The sequence below is a fragment of the Ochotona curzoniae genome, unplaced genomic scaffold (genome assembly GCF_017591425.1).
Source record: "Ochotona curzoniae isolate NIBS_2020 unplaced genomic scaffold, NIBS_Ocur_1.0 contig_64, whole genome shotgun sequence".
Lineage (NCBI taxonomy): Eukaryota > Metazoa > Chordata > Mammalia > Lagomorpha > Ochotonidae > Ochotona > Ochotona curzoniae.
The window spans coordinates 24081579-24099113 of NW_024466502.1; the positions used below are offsets into that span (position 1 = coordinate 24081579).

At 39.6% G+C, this 17535-nt stretch overlaps 1 protein-coding gene across 4 annotated transcripts in view; it reads right to left on the reverse strand.

Moving 5' to 3' along the window:
• LMO7 (LIM domain 7) overlaps positions 1-17535 on the reverse strand; it is a 192131-nt gene that overhangs the window by 24425 nt on the left and 150171 nt on the right. For all 4 annotated transcript variants that reach the window (XM_040991278.1, XM_040991277.1, XM_040991281.1 and 1 more), the window contains 4 exons: positions 10730-10847; positions 8530-8672; positions 6816-7302; positions 4720-5022 (listed from right to left, as the gene is read on the reverse strand). In XM_040991278.1, the coding sequence (XP_040847212.1) occupies positions 4720-5022; positions 6816-7302; positions 8530-8672; positions 10730-10847 (1051 nt within the window). The remainder of the gene's footprint in view (positions 1-4719; positions 5023-6815; positions 7303-8529; positions 8673-10729; positions 10848-17535) is intronic.

The window sequence follows — 17535 nt, forward strand, 5'->3', positions numbered from 1 at the left end:
AAAGATAATGGGTGAATTACATTTTTTCTTCATGGAACAAGCTTATGAACTTTGGGAATAACCCAGATTCTTGAGGACTGATAAAAAGAAACTATCCAAAGGGCTTCAGCTGTCCATGCAAATGCCAGGGCACAGTTTGCAAACATGTCACAACAGTAAGCTTTGTGGAAAATCTGATGAATTTAAATTCTCACATCATCATAGATCAGAATTAATATACAACTGGGTCAGTTTTAGGTACGGACAAGTCAGAAAACTAACCTCAAGCTTTTCAATTAAACAAATGTGTTGACTTCAAAGGAAGCCTACTTAGCTTACAAAATAACATTAAAATTAACAAAGTAATAAAAATAATCCAAAAATGTTGTGTATACAAGGTTATGTGATGTCTTTTAGGCTCTTCATGGGAGGAGAACATGGAGTAACACTTCTTTCACGGCCATTTGTGATAGTAGAGCTACTTGCCTTCAAAGATGCATCCAAATGTTCATTCCAAATTTTCAGGTGGCATTTCCACTGCCTCTCACTTTACCGTACTCATTCCAAGCATACCCTCTACCACATGCACATTCAGGCTTCACCCAATCAGACACTGACTACCACTCCTCTTCAGGAAAGTCTTCCAAGCCACCCATTAACTATGCTTTCTCTTGCCTCAGCTGCTCCAGGCCTAGCCACCTTCTTTCTCTTTCACTGTCATTCAATACATGATGTCTCCTAGTCAGTCTCCACTCTTTCCGATTGCAGGTTTCCCGAGTAACCTTAGATCGTCAAGACTTCAACTGCTAAATACATTTAAAAATTTTTCTTCTTTCCAAAACTTTTCTTCCTCCTCTTGGTTTTAACATTTTGGTGAATTGCATCACTACCCAACCTTTTTCCAAAGTCAAAAAAGAATCATACCCTTTTTTCCCCTCACCCGCTTTCAAACTCCACACCACAATCCCTAACCCTACGGTCTGGCACACACAGCCATTTAATACCAATCCATCCTGAATCACCCCATTCTTCCCATCCTCCGTTGGCTGATCACCTATGTGCAGGCCGCCATCTTCCTTAATCTCCTGTTTGAATCAAGGTCTCTCCTGCCTCAGCCCTTGCGGTGTGCATTTCTGTACTCCATCCTGTCTAGTAGCCTCTGTCTACTGCATAGATTTCAAACTCTACATTTCAGAAAGAGATTCAACCTTGGTGCATTTCAGTAGGATACAGTACACATTTCCTCAAGAAGATCATAAGAATGGTTTAACCTTTATGAATGATAATCTACTTCAATTCCTACTGGTGCTTAATTTTTAAACACACAGCAAAGTTAAAATAAATCAGCATTTGCTATTATTACTGTATGAACAGCAGTTTCCAAATGACAGTAAGGTACAGAAAAAAAAGAAAGGAAAGGAAAGGAAATATAGAGCTAGAGAGCTTAGGCTGCATTTGTAGCCTAAGCATTTCCACCAGTCTGGGGCAAGTTACATAATTTTCAAATCTCAAAAACTTCATTCGTAAAAATGCAGATAACACCACCTTCTTTGCAATGTTATTGAGGGGATTAAATGAAGCATTTAGAAGGTGCCAAGACACCCAGCTCATGCCCAGTAATTATCTTCTTTTTTCCATGGAAACAATTTATACAGTTTCCAGATCAACTAAAGAAAATCCTGTTTAACTCTCACATACTTAGCACAAAAGCCAAGAGAAGTGAAAGAGCACACAGCCACTATTTACAGATCTTGGCACATTGTTAAGGGGGAGAAGAATAGGCTGGCTTCCTGCCCTTATGGACAGGAACGTCTAGTTAAGGTAACAAGCAAAACTCCCAGTCTGAAGCAATGATAAGGTAAGCCCTGGGCACTGCTAAAAGCAGAGCTATAACATGGGCCTGAAGTCAGGACGTTCGCATGCCAAAAACTTTCTTGCTTACTTTCAGACTCTTCTTTCAAAAATCTGGGCAGAGTTTGGGAAAATAGATTCATAGGGTGATCAACTGTAGAGGGCTCAGAAAATATCAATTTAGAGGAAGTCACACTTCCTTCCTCTTTGCTTGAATCACCCCAGAACTGCCCTGGTAGCCTGGGTTGGCAAGGAAGGTGAAGAACAAAACAAACAGCACACAAGAAGAAAGAAAGCAAAGGGAAAAGAAAAGAAGAAAAACCCCCACCTTGGCAATGGGGATAGAAATGCACAAAAACAACTGCTTGTAAAAAACTTGCAAAAATAGGGAAAGAGTCTGATTTAGAGTACTGGATACTGAGACACAAAGAAATAGTGTCAAGGTAATTCCTGAAGGAAGAAATGCAAGAGAAAGGTGACAAGAACACTCTGTAAAAAAAGCTATCAAGGCCACCTAAATGTTCGGCCACACTTTTCATTTGCTGTTATCTGAACACTGAGTCAGAGTTTGCAGGGGTACTGTGCAATGCCCTTTACATTCTGATCATCATCTACTCCGTACACTCAAGTTCCTAGAGTCAAAGGCACGGTGATATATTACAAGCCGCTTTCCTAGCAGCACAGAAATGGACACTCAGCATTTCAGATAGGTAAGTAACTATGAAACACCAGGACACTTGCAAAAGTTTGTGAAAACAGAAGTTAAAACATGTATATTAGTGCAGGAAGTTGGTGTAACCCCATTTTTTTTTCATGAACCCGTGGCTGCACAGACTTTGAAATTTTTCATACCAAAATAAACCTAGCGGTGAATTCCATGTCCCCTTCATTTTCTGAAGTGCCCTCTTCAATGTCTGTTGAAGAATTTGGATAGCTCCAATTGTTAAATAAAGCCTAATTTTCCAGGCAGAATACAATATCAAGTTTCCTGTCCAAGCAGCACACGTCCATGAGTGACAAAACCCGAAAGAGCACCACATGGACCATGGCTCCTTGGAGGTGCAATAACTCAGATTATAGCTACACATCACTCCACCTCATTCCTTGATGTGTGAATGTAGCCCTGTCTCCCAAGGTGCAACATTCCAATCATTTACTACTGGAATTTACTACTTGAAAGGGCAAAACACACATGCAAATCCATAAAACAAAAGACATTCTGCCTTATGTTCCCCAAGTACAACACTGCTATTGTTCTTACAATGTTAATCATGTGTCTCCTCTTCTTCAAAAATATTATCAAATAATAATTATAACTAACAATTTTAAAAGGTTGAATGGGGGAACAGCAATGGTGGCTCAAAAAAGTGAAAAATACAACAATGAATGTTTTACATGTGATTAAAAACGTATGCAGAAAAATTCACAAAAATCTATACAAAGTTTAATGGTTACTTCTAAAAAATGGAATTACTGGTAATTTTCATTGCTTATATTTTCCTGCATTTCCAGATTTTCTCAAGTATAGAGAACTTCACAGTAAGATTTTTTTTTTTAATTTTAAAGCTCTCCTATATGGATACAAATCTCATGCTAAGTAAATACATTATAGCAAATCATTTCTCAAATTTATTTCACTAACAAACTTAGCTAAATTATATATTTGATGCCTTGCCTTGGAAAATTCTAGTAAGATAAAGAAATATTAGAACAAGCCAAAGAATCACCAAAGCTCTCCATGCTCAGGGTTCCACACAATTATCGATATGGATTGTTCTAGAAGAATGTCTCTTGTTTGCTATACAGATTTTTACTATGTATGTATATAGGTCAAAAAGAACAGTTACTACCTAATAAGATCTCTTCAGACACCTGCTAGCATTTTACAAATGTTCCCCTCCACTGTCATTTTTCACCTCAAGGTACATTTTGTTTGGAGTCCAAACTTCTCAAAATTTATAGTTATTTATTTGACAGTCACAAAAAGAGAGGGAAGGGAGTAAGGGAAAGCGAGCAGGAGAAACAGATAAACACTTGACCCTCCATGCACTGACTGCCTGCCCAAGTATCAGCCACAGCTAGAACTGGACCAGGCCAGAGCCAGGACAAGGTACTCAGTCTGGGTCTTCAACGAGGGTAGGAACCCTAAATTCTTCAGCCAACACAAATTGCCTTCCCAGAATATGCATTAATAGGAAGCTAGGAGTACAGCAAGGATTCAAACTCAAGCACTCCATTAGAGGATGCAGCCATCTCAAGCAGCATCCTAACCAATGTATCTAAAGCAGATCCTTGGACCACAGATTTTACCAATGCCTCATCATTCATTACAACTAAACCTCTTTATTCTCATTAAGAGACAGGGAGGTATGCAAAGTCCTAAATGTTCTAAAACATAAAGCAATACTAAAGGTCATTAGAAGGTTAAGAAAACAGAGAAATGAAATCCATTCCCTGGAGGCCAGCACCTATCATGTGCGTCACTGTGTCCTTAAGGACAGCTAATTTCCTGGAAAAGAATTTTTATTATCCACCTTTATACTAAATCTGCATCTATAAACTTCCAGGTGACCCTGAACCTGACACCTGCAACTACTGACCACTAGCAGCATGAGGTAACAGTTATAGAAACACGGAGTACAGAGGCAACACCAGCCAAACCCTAAGGAGGCGGTCCACCACCTCTACACCCACACAATGCAAGGCTTCTACAGATCTATAAACTCAGAGTTGCAAGAGACATACTTCTTCCAAGCCCTGTTAAAAATAAACCCTGATGTTACATTGCATAGTAGCAGCTTGGACTCAAACACCTGGAGGTTAGCACAAGGTGTCCAAGTTTAAATGCCGATGCATCTAAGCCATGACAAAGAGCTTTCCCAAACTCACCCGTGACCTGGAAACCTCTTCTTGTAGAGGGTGTCTCTCTTGTCCAAACTCAGACATTGAATCAATGCCAGACACTGAAGATGGTGTGGCTTTAGAGGAGTCAGGCTGGTCTTGGGATAAGGATGAGAGGGAGGGTGTAGGAGAAGGCAGCCTCATCACATCTTCTGTGGTTGCCTGTCTCTCAGTGGATGCATTTGCAGACAGGTGGCTTGTTTCAACTTTGGGGGCAGAGGTGCTGACCGAACTGTTCTGAATGCTCTTGATGCTTCTGAAATTTCCATTATACTTCCAACCATTGTCCATCTAAAGAAGGAGACATTGCTTTAAATTGGACATGTCTATTAACTTTATTTTCTGTCTGCACAATACTCATTAACATTTTTAAATGGAATAAGCAACATATACCTCCTGGAGCAAGATATTGCTAAAACCCAGAAATACATTCTTCCACACTAAACACACACATTTTATATACGTTTCTGAAACTCGATTTGCTTCATTTCCTTTATCCTTTTTTACAGGGTTTATCTTTCCCTTTCCAACTTGCAGAAATTGCTTTCATCTAAGAGATATGAAGGCTTTACCTGTAATATTCTTGAGGTCGTTCTTAGGCCTCCATCAATTGCTTTTAATCATGTTAATGCTGTCTGCCATACAAATGTATTAATTTTAAGTGTGAATCAAGTAGAAATAGAGAACCCAATTGGCTTCATTTTATAATTTATTTGTTTCAAAGGTAGAGCAGCAGAGAGAAATTAAGTGATCCTCCATCCCTCTTATGGTTCACTCCCCCAAACACCGTAAGAGAAGCACTTAGGCAAAGAGGAAACCAAGGACCAGGAAGCCCATCCCGGCCTACCATGTGGAGGACAGGGACCCAAGCACTTGAGCTTTCAAATGCTGACTGACAGGATGAAAGTAGACCAGAAGCACAGGCAGGACTCAGTCTTGGGCTCAGACATGCAAAGCAGGCCTCCCAAGCCACATTTTAGCCCACTGGGCCATGATTTCTGACGCTGAATTTAATTTTTTGATTGCTAAATATGTTAATTTTCCTCAATATAATTGTCATGGCTTTGCTGGAGAGTTTAGGCTGGCTTCGCTTATCTCAAATATTGTGGTTTTTTTTTTCTCGATTTGGGGATTATATATTAACAAAACTAAAAGGAAATTTGAATGTTAATTTTAAAATTTAATACTTTCTTTCATTAATTCAGATTGACTCACTCGAGTTGCATCTGTAGTACCTTTTCATTCCAGGATTTTTCACTATTTTATAGCCTTCAAAATTCCAATCTACATAAACATCTGCCTGAACAAGATAAATTTTCATAACTATATTCAAACACATAAAGATATGATGAATTGGGAAATCAGGAAAATACAGAAATTAACATACATATTACTGAAAATATTTAGGCTAAATAAATGAAACTGCTGCTGTGTTGGTCAATAAGAACTGATTATTGGCAACTTTGTATTGTCCGATCTTGGCAGAAATCTTCATTTGAAAAAATTCAATGGTGAGAAATACATGTTCTGCCTCAGAATGTATCATGTTGGGGCCTGTAATGGTACAGTGGGTTATTGTACCCCATGGGACATAAGACTACTCCTCTTCTGATCTAGCTCATTGCTAGCATGCCCAGGAAGACAGAGAAGATTATTCAAAATATCCTGGTTCCTGACACCCACATAGGAGATCTGGACGGAGGTCTGGGCTCTGGATTTCTGCCTGACCCAGCCCAGGCTGCTGCAGTCATCCACAGAGTGAACCAAAGGGTAAAAAAAATCTCTCTCACACTCTTAATTATCCCTTCCCCTCTCCTCCATCTTCCCTCACTGTCACTATGCCTTTCAATTAAACCAATCAAACTTTAAAATGTATTAGCTCTACTTTCACAAAACAAACTTTAATCAACCCTGTCTCACTGCTACACTTTAACCATTTCCAGTATATATCTACAGGCAAAAAATGAAACCATATTCTACATGTTATTTGCACTTGACACATCAATTGTGCACACCTGCAGCCTCTGCACAAGTTTAACATTCTATTCTTTAGAACAGACTAAATGAACTAGGCCCACTTTTACCGTGTAAGATCTGGGGAGCGATGCGGTTCCCCTTGACTGGAAGCCAAAAGGTCTCGCTGTGACCACAGATGTCAACCTGGCTGTATCAGTTTTCTGGTAGCTCCTGGGGAGAGAAGCTGAAACTCGAGGAGCCTCCATTTGTGTGTTCAGTGCATGATCAGGAGACGCAGAGGCTGGACGTTCCCCTGCCGGCTTCTGAGAAGAAAGCTGGAATTCGCCTAGCACACTGTCCTCTCTCTTTGAGAAAGTTGTAGAATCTTCTCCAGGAATTTCCATAGGATAAGCTGGGCCCTTCTGTTCGACTCTCTCACTCTGGTAACTTGATTCTGACAGAGTTACTGTAGGGGCTAGCTCCTTTTGCACTGTCTCGCTCTGATAGATTGTTTCTGATACAGTCAGGCTTGTGGGCAGCTCTTCATTGTTGAACACATCATCAGAAGAATACATTTTTCTTAGTGTACTTGTAGACCTCTCATGTTCGTATTCCCTTAGAAGGAAACATCCCAACATCAAAGTTATGCATTTCATACCAGATGTGGAGGAATAGTAATTAACATGTAAAATGAGGCTGCAAACAACACTTTAATCAGCATAACACTAACAGCATGTGACAACATATATATGTGTGTGTTTTATATTTAATGCCACACCAAGAAATGCTGAAGGAAGTTGACTATTAAAGAGGTTCACAATGCCTTACAAGGATTTTTCTTTAATAATCAGGAGATTTTTGTAATAATAGGGAAAATTTAATAGGAGATTATTCATAAGGTTAGCCATCATTTTATAATTCTTGCAAGATTAAAACATCATACACATAATTGATTTATATTTAAAATTTTCAAAGATGCGGATTCTTAATAACATTCTGAACTTTTTCTCTTGTATAAAATTCATAATCAGTGAGTAAAAAAGACTCAGGCTTTGGCAAGAGTCAGTAAAGAGCTCCATACAGCTTGCTAGTCCTTGTATAGACAGTTGTTATGAATTAAAAATCACTTCATAAACAAACTGAAACAGCCTCATCTTTAAGTAAGATTTGCTATTATCTCTCACAGTCTTTCTGTATGGCGTTTGATTTAATAAAATCAAATTTATTGTTGACTTTTCCCACACAAAGAAGCTTTGTCTAATTTTGTCTGCCAGTGTATTTCCTTTTTAACATTATTCATAAGCCATATTTGCCATCTCCTTGCACTATCTATGTGCCAGTGTTTCACAAACAACTGTTTTATAGGAAAGCTCAAATTTAATCTTGATCCTGTATATTGCAACATGAAGAATAAACAAACCTATGAATTAATGGCCACATAGACTTCCTTTAAAATATAGTTTATTCTACAGAGACACATAATCACTTTGTTACACTTTATACAACTTTGTTAAAAAGTTACTCTGACCACTGCACTCATAAACTTCCTCTATAAGGATAAAGAGTATTTCCTACATCACTATAGCAAATACATTCAATTCTGCATATGAAGTCATGATGCTAAAACAAAAGAAATAATGAACTTCTATTTTAAGCATTCATTTCTTTGATTAACCCATAACACCAGTTAAACTCAATTTTTCTCACTGCACAGCAAAATCCTGAAAGTTTTGGTGCCTATTTGATTAAATTTCACACAGATGAACACTCCATATCACACTGTACCTACCCAAGCCATTTTGTGCACCACAGTTCCCACCCGTCCACTTTCACCCTGATTACCTGTCCTGCAGCATCTCCTTAAACGTCTTGGAGCTCCTTGCAGACTTCTCAAGAGCCTGCTTTTCAATTTCCTCTCTCTCCTCCTTTTTCTTCTGTAGATCTGAAGTGTAACTTTTCCGCCGGTCTTTCCATTTTGCAAGGTCCTGGGAGAGAAATCACATCAGCACTGGCATACCTGCATTGGTACACACCCTTTCTAGCACAGAAAAAGCACCAGAGGATCCAGTTACATCACTGAAACTATTCACTCCCTCTTGATGCCAACGTGCCCTAATTCCGCTTTTTATAGCCAGTGTTTCTGTACCAAGACTTTATCTTGTGAGTCTGTCTGAAAAACCTGACCTAATAAGAGAGTCCCCATTTTTGTTCTCCCAAGAAAGGCCTGCCTCTTTGCCCATTTCACGGAGAATGCTAAATGCTTGTAATGAGGTGCCAGATCAGACAGATAAGGAACTGTTTCAAATTCATTTTTATCTCGCTCCAACAGCCTGTTACATGAAGCAACACGTCTCACTGGCAAGACCCAAACTTAGAAATGCGATTGCAATGTTTTAGCTGGACACACACTCACTCTTTTATTTCACAGACAAGCTCAATCCCTACCTTGAGGTAGGCCTGGGGCTGGGAACTATAAACCCTCAGATGAGTAAGACATACTCCCTTCAAGGAACTTTCCATGGAGAAGAGTAGCAGACATGTCAATAAAAGTTCAGGGATGAATGAGCCTGTGTGGCTGCACAGCGTAGGTGAAGAGCTTCCTAAAGCAAGCCGGCAAGGCTATCTCAGCAAGGCCAGTGTGGCCGGGACCTTCCTGAGGATGGGGGAGTTAAGTGGGGGAATGCAAAGACAGTAACTGCCACATGAGTCGCGACAAGAAAAGTCATTCAAGAAGAAAAGACTTCTTTCTCATCTCCCTAGGACCACTGAGTGTAAATGAGCAAGGCCACCTCAGCACAATCAACCCAATTCAGCTTTGCATGACAGCTTGCAATCTAGGTTGTAGTACCACCCAGACTGTTAAGACGTTTGGACAGTTCTAGCCTGTTCTATGTCTTCCTTAGAATCAGCACAATGAACTGGAATGCACCCTGCAATCCTTAAACAGAAGTACAGCCAATGTCTTAGACTAACTCGAATCTCACTCAAGGACACTCCAAGCAAATTTGGTTTACATTCTTTGGGAGTAGACAGAGCTACTTCTGCCACAATGTCATCTTGAAGTCAATATGAATTATTTCCCAAAAGAACAGTAGTTTGACTTGAGTCCTGTGGGGTAACAGACAACAAGTTCATCTGATTTGACCTAAAGGATAACCACTATTGCCATAGCAAAACCATCACCGTGCTTTAAGGAAAAGTGGTATTAGATTCTTGATTCTTGACAACTGAGGTCTCAATTAAAAGAGAGTGTGGAATTTAGAAACAGAGCCAAGCAAAAGGACTTCATCACTGTAGACTTTCACTCCTTTGAAAAGTAACATTTACCTTCTCTGGCCCTTTGGTTCATGCTACAACATAATTCTCCCACCAAATACTTGTCTTCAAATTTCTTTGGGTTTATGTACAAAGTCTGTTTGATATAGTTTCTTATAATCTCTCATTTTATAAATGTTTCCTATGCACAAATAGGTCAAGCTTCGGTCTCCAGGATCAAAGCTACCAACCAAACTTACATCTATAGAAACATCTGTGAATGCATCAGCCCTGGTATAACATCTTAGTTTTCAATTCAAATTGGACAATGACTTCTTCAGCCAAAACATGACTCTAACAAATTTCTTATCTCTGTCCCATTTACACAACTTTAGGATTATTTTCCTCTTTCCCTATGAATGCAAAGATCGTTGAGACTCCTCCTGCCTTCTTCAATTTCAACCCTGAGCAAGGTCTTCTAGCTATCAAAAGCATAATCAATAGTTATACCTCAAATTCAACCACCAAACCATGACAACAAGTTCAGCATATTGCAAGGAAGCAGCTTCAAGTTTCTGAGAACTCAGAACACTGCAGATAAACATACTGCTTAGGATGGCTTTGAAAATATGCAAGAGTAACAGGCCAAAAAGGTTTAAACATCCTTGTCGAGAAGTTGGTCACTTTCTCTTCCAAACTGAATGCTTTACTCTTGAGTATATTTAAGAGAATCAAAGAGAAGCTCTGCCCCCCGACTCTCCCCTCTCCTATTGTGGAGGATACTCACATCTTGCCATTTCTGGTCTTGCTCTTTCAACTGTGACTTTATTTTCTGCATCTCTTCATAACGCACCTGACGCATATGCTGCACATCTTCCGCAGTGACATCACTCATGGACTTGCTCCTACAACACAAGCACTTGTGATTGCTACAGTTCACGTAAGCAGACTTGGGGTTGAGACACGCAGGTTGGACTTAGGCTTGGAAATTCCATCTAAACTTTGCCTGTATGACCTAGACACCTGAGTGATAGCATCACAGAAATACCAGAGATAAATGGCGTTTTTTCCAAAACACAGAAACAAGATGCCTATGCTTGGCAGATGTGATTTTTTTTTTTTTTTACAAAGTGCCTAGCTGAAACCTACACAATTTTTTTTCTAAAACATAACCATCCAATATTTATACACAGAAGAATCAATGCATAAAGAGTCACTTAAAAGTGACTATCGGTCACTAGAACCGCCTACATTTTTCTATCTCCCACACAGATCATCTTTTAAGGGCTGGCTGCCTTTTCTGGGCACTTATTAAATAATTTAACGATTACCTGATATTTTCTCCTCAGGTTCGATACCAGGAATGTAGGTTCTACAGCCTCTCAAAGGTTCTAAGATCTGCCCTCTCACTGCTCAGAACATGTGCTCTAAGCACCACAGGCAATTCCTAAAAATCAGTTACAATCAACCACTTCTGTGGGCCTCTTCAGGAAGACAGCTTTTTTATTAACTGCTTGACTCATAAAATCTCCTAGAAAGAGGATGAGGCATTAGCTCTTGAAGAGCCAAATCCAGAAACGAAGCAATCATCTGAGCAGGATGTTGAATACAAGGTAAATTCCGAATACACACACACAAGTACCAGAGTTGGTAAATTATGCAATGAGAAAGGAAGACTGTGGAAAGAAGCTGAATCTGAATATTTAGTAGGTAAAGAAAAAGATGAGGAAGAGCTTTTGAAGATGAGGTACCCACAGAGCTCTTCCTACTGGCTTTCATGCTGTAAAAACAGTCTGTATCATCTACTTGGGTGCCTAAACTTGGCCTTCCTCACAATTTTGTTTCCCCATTACTTTTATGCACACTCACCCTTGGCCAGCTCAGGAATTTATTCATGTAAATGACTCCCAAATCTACAAAAGCTTAGGGCCCATGTGATTCATTTCCAACTGCTTGTTGAAAAAACATTTCAGCATGGACATCCCCTTAGGTCCATGAAAAAGGATCAGTTGAAATAATATCTAGAAGGAATTTTGTAAACTGTAACTCATTAAACATATGGTTCTTATCAACACGGCCAGGCTCAATCTTGTTCCCAAACGTGCTTTTTTTCTTGTAGCTGTTAGCGGTGTGGCCTGCCTTCTACACATCCACATCTGTAACTCACAACCATTTTTTTTTTTAACCTTTGTTTCTCCCTTCTCCACTTTCAATTAGCCATTAAGGCCTCTTTCATTCTGTGTCTCTTTCCACCTCTACTGCCAACACCCTAGATCAGAGCGCAGCCAACTTCTGCCAGGACTTCCAACAAACTGACATAAATCATCACCCTGAGAGGTCTCCTTGCCAACTCCATAGAATATTTATCTTGTGAAACACTAATTCTCTGAGGTCCCTACTACACTACACTGAATGACCATACCCAAATTCATATTCATTCTCCTGTACAGATTCAACATGAGATTGGTGCCCTCTGCAACCTGCTCACGTCAGAAAGGATGAACAACATGCTTACAGACTTCAGTGGGAAAATCTGCAGACATCTGCCCAGATTGTCCAAATTCTTTCATGCCAACCTCTAAGATAAAAAGGATTAACAACTCTCACCACTTTCACAGTTACCACCCAAGTCTCTCTGGATTATTGCTGTAAGAATCCTGTTTTCAGCCCTTCTGGTCTATACCATATTCCCAATCAGAAGCCAGAGAGATTCTTTGCAAATTGTACTCAGGTCATAGCATGCTCCTACTCCATGCCCACCAGTATCTTCCCAGTATGCCCAGGTTAAGAGCAGGTCTTCCTACACATGTAAGGTCTGACAATATCTGGCTCCTCTCTGTCCCTCTGAACTCATCCTCGTAACACCCCCATTCCAACATCACTCTGCTCCAGTCAAGTGGCCTCTATGTTTGTGCTCAAAGGTCTTGCTTCTCCCATTGCTCTCCTATTTGCCTAGAATGTTCCTCAATGAAATGTTCACATAGCTCATCTCACATCTGTTTAAATGTTACACAGGTCCTTTGTTCCCTGATCTCCCAGAGAAACAGGAAATGCTCCTCCCTTCTGGTTCACACAGTCCTTTAGTCTTCATCATCACAGCATTTATCATCTGTGTATACTTTTTTACATACCACTTCCCTACCTGCAACATGACAAAGCTGGAATCCTGACTCATCTGTCTTTTGGTCTATTGCTGAAAGGGGAGTCTGGCAGTAAGTGCTCAGAAAGTGGACTGCATGAGTGATCCAGATAGCATTTGACTACTTGGATGAAGTCTTCCCAGCTCCTCAATATCTAAAGTGTTCTGTCCTTCCTTCACCTGCCCCAGTGCTTCAGCTCCATCTACTCCTTTCATATTGCCTACCCCTTAGCCCCCGGTTACACACAGGATGTGCAAGTGTATTCAGTTCCTCTACCTCCCACCTGTGCTGCTGTCGATGGGGAGGTCTTAACACAGCACCAGGCATACTGGATAGACTCAATATATCTGTAGTAAGAATGAAATAAGATCAATCTTTTTTAAAAGTCTTATCCTAAACTTGAAATGCTTTCAATTTCTTTTGTGAGCTAAACCTTTGTGCTCCAAAGTACTTTAAAAAGGAAGTCTTGTGAGATTTACTAAAGAATATTAAGGAAAAGTAATATGAATATGGAACACATGAGCACATTTGTGAAAACATAAAGGTCTACCACTATATCTAACCAGGTGTGAGTACACATAAAACTAATGCGTGAATGTGAAAACAAATATGTACTTATGTCATAGCAAGAAAAGAATGAGGCTATTCAATCTTTACTAAAACAGGCTCAAGAACAGGAAGCAGGAAACATTCTCAGGGACACCAAGGCATGAGGAGAATCTACCTGGATGATGCACTCATAAAGAGGAAAACTTGGGTCCAGAGTGATTTCTCTTGCACTCTGCAACAGACTGAAAGGACCTTGAACTTCCCTTGGGTGCTCTTTAGTATACACTCTCCTGCACTGCAAAGTGAAAAGTGTCCTTCCATAAAATGTGCTCATCGGGAACAGGGGCTGCACCTGCTTCCTGTGCTCCCCAGAGGGCCTCCGCACCAACACAGTGAGCCAGACACAGCCTGAAGTAGACAAGCTGCCGTGAAGGCAAGAACGGGAGCTCAATTTATTTCCTGGGGAATATCAGGTTACCCGCAGAAAGCCCAGCACACCCCAGAGTAGGTTAGGCAGGCAGCTGAAGGCCACTGGAAGAGAGGGTTCCGTGTCCAGCTGTGGAACAGGTTTTAGGGTTTTTCCTGACACGGGTGAATTCACTTCTCTGAGCCTCAAGTTTATTCATCTGCTGTGTGAGAACTGGACAAGGCTGTGCTAGGTAGAAAAAAAATCATCTGCTGCTACACACCAATTCTCATTAAAGCTAATTGATGGGGCAGGAGATCCCAAAGGCTAACTCTCTCAGCTGCTTCAAATTAGAGAGGTCAACCCAGATCACAGTGATACAATCTAGAACTTTGGGAGTACAGGAGTCTCTTAGGCAACGCAAAAAGAATTCCTTCCTTATCAGCACTGGTAGCATAAAATTAAACTTCTAACAGCTGGCTGTGTGCCAGAGGGCGTGGATTAGCTCACAAGGCAAACCCTCATCCGTTCCTGCAACACACAATTCTGCATCCTTGGGAAAGTTGCAGTGTCTATTTCTCTGTCTCCACCTCTCTAAACCACAAACACCACCCACCTGCCTCCCTCACAGAGTAAGATAAGCAGAGAGACAGTCAGGAGAATGATTTCGCAAAATTACAGACAACTGCACAGCAGCAGCATGTTGAGCTGAATGAAGGGCTAGTCACCAGCAAGCCACATACTCCTCAAATGCACATTAATCCTCCATTCACTTTTATTTGGAGAGGATCCAACTTAGCATTGCATGTAGATACTGTAAACAAAAACAAAAACAACAACAACCAGAAAAAAAGAACAGAAAAGTACAGGCCTAACATCTTTCCTTTCAGTTGAAAAGAAACTTTTAAAACAGCCTTTATATGAAAGGCATGAGAATGGCAATGTTTAATTAAGCCCACGAGGCTGGTCATCTACTATGCCCCCACAGCCTTTTCACAAGCAGCAAGGCATAGTGTTTGCTTAACTCATTTTCAGAGCATTACACATGAATATCTCAGGAATAAGGAATGGAAAGTTCCAATATGCAACACATTTCCCCAACTGTAAAATCAATGATTTTTCTATTTTGCACAGAAAATAGAAATTCCAGAACACTACATTAATGGCTCCCAACTTTCAGAGTTGGGTTTGGGTATACTTACTTATGTACCTCTCACCATCAGGGATTGTAAAAACTCTAAGAGCAATCAATGCAAAGCCTTGGTAAGCAGCTTAGAAATCATCATAAACTAGAAAGCTAGGATACTACAATGAGGACTTTCCACTTACATAAACTTATTTTAAATTCAAGTCTCAAGCACTGCACTAGTGACATATGGAGGCCAGAAAATTATTTGTTGTTGGCACAACCCTAACTACAAAGGAATTACAAGCCACGTGTGTGAGAGACACATCCTCTGCTGTTGGTAATAAAAAAGGGTCTCCACATTTGACCAAATGTTCCCTGGGGTTAAAAAAAATCTCCAGAAGGTAACCCATATAAACTTTTCTCCCTTTCTTTTTGCTAACTTCTGTGTCTTCAGATTCGACAGAAGGTGTGGGTAAAATCTATAGGTGTCTTATATTAAAGTTTCTCCATGAATCAGTGTTCATTTCCTGGCATACTACTGGCATACCCAATGACGTTATCATGCTACAGAATTATTTTTATATCCTCTTACAGCAAGTCTTGACATACCATTAACAGCTCCTGTGAGAAGGCAACACCAAACTTCAAATTTTTAAAGTTTCTACAGACATAAGTCCATGCAGCATGAAAACACACACATGAGAATAACAGCCACATTCAAAGCATCTTATTTAAAATAAACTGACTGGTGTTAAAAGTCAAACAGAAAGCAAGCCAGAAATTAGTAGCTTAAGACTTCAAAAACAAAGTGCACATTTCTCTTGAACTAATCTGCACCAAAAAGAAAGTATTCATGTAATAGATCGGTTTTTTTTTTCAATTATAAGGTATTGTGTAAAAGTACTTTCTCAGGCAGGTATGCCCAGCTTGACAATGCCCATGATGTTCAGGGAAAGATCATCCAGCATAAATATGAAACAAGCTCTAAATTAAAAGCCTAAATGTAATCCAACTTAAATTTGTATTTTATTTTCATTGCAGATCAGCTCAGGGACTCCAGTAACCAATACGAAAGTTATCCTATATTTAAGTGTTCTAAAACATTCTTCAGTTTTCTGAAGACTCGCTTATACTACTTTCTATTATTTGACAGGTCATGCATTATTCATCAATCTCAACTTACAGGTACTCTTGCTTTATCGGTGTGGTTGCCTTCCCACCAAACTGCATGCAGAATTGCCTTTAAAACAAACACGGTACTACCCACACAGCTCTCTGACTACTCCCCAGAAAGCCTTTGCTGCTGCTGCCATAGACTACACGAACACTAGTTTCTTGAGTATTGCCATTTAGATTTGGTTTGGGAACTTTATCATGATAATGTGCCCTGTACTAAGGAGGAACATGCACAGTTACTGAACCACTTCTATTTGTTTGCCTTCCCATCCAGTATCTGACCTGTGGGCCCTTATATCCCCTTTAACAAAATCAACTACTCCTGTCACCTACTGATATTACAAAATCATATTGAATCAGCAAATGAAAATTCTCCTGAAAATTATTCAAAACGCCTAAAGCTACAAAGAGATATTTTAAAAATCTAATTAAAATAGCTTTCCCACAATGAGCTAAGAATAGTAAATGCTTAAGTGTCATGCTAACAGTTGCCTGGTTCACTCTCACAGACATTAAAGCACAAGAGGATCTGGATGGATGATAACATGCCTTGTCTAACACATTGAACTAGACTGGTAATGTGATTTTTTAAAAGCAGTGGTTGAACATTTCCAATTAGCTGTTTGTGGCTCAAATGTATTGTACCCTTTCACATCTGGAATGGTTATCTTGCTAGAAATTTTCATTTTAGGATCTTCCAAGCTTACTAAGCTATCAAAATTATCAACAGCTACCAAAATCAGATGTGCTTAAAAATAAACAAGTAGTAGCAGAAGAAGCTTTTAGCTACTAGGACTTATACAGATTAAAATATGTAACATATTTAAACTTACTATTACTCAAAAAACATTGGCACTCAGGTCACCAAGTTACACTAAATTTCATAGAAAAATATTAAGATATAGCCATCTGCAGAATTCACAAGAATATGTTATGAAACTTCAATTATTCTGCAAATGAAAACTGCTTCCATAAAACCAGCTTTATGTGTTGTCTTGTCTAGCAGATTAGACAAACAATTGACAAAAACAGAATTGGTCTTGAATATAATGCTTGATTATTGAAAACTAATAAAATTTTAATTCTTTGCCATTTTGGAAAGCCAACTTGGCTCTGTATCCACAGCCATGTTGCAAGATTTCTCACCAGGAATCTTGAAACTATTCCCAGACACTACTACAGGAAAGATGGTG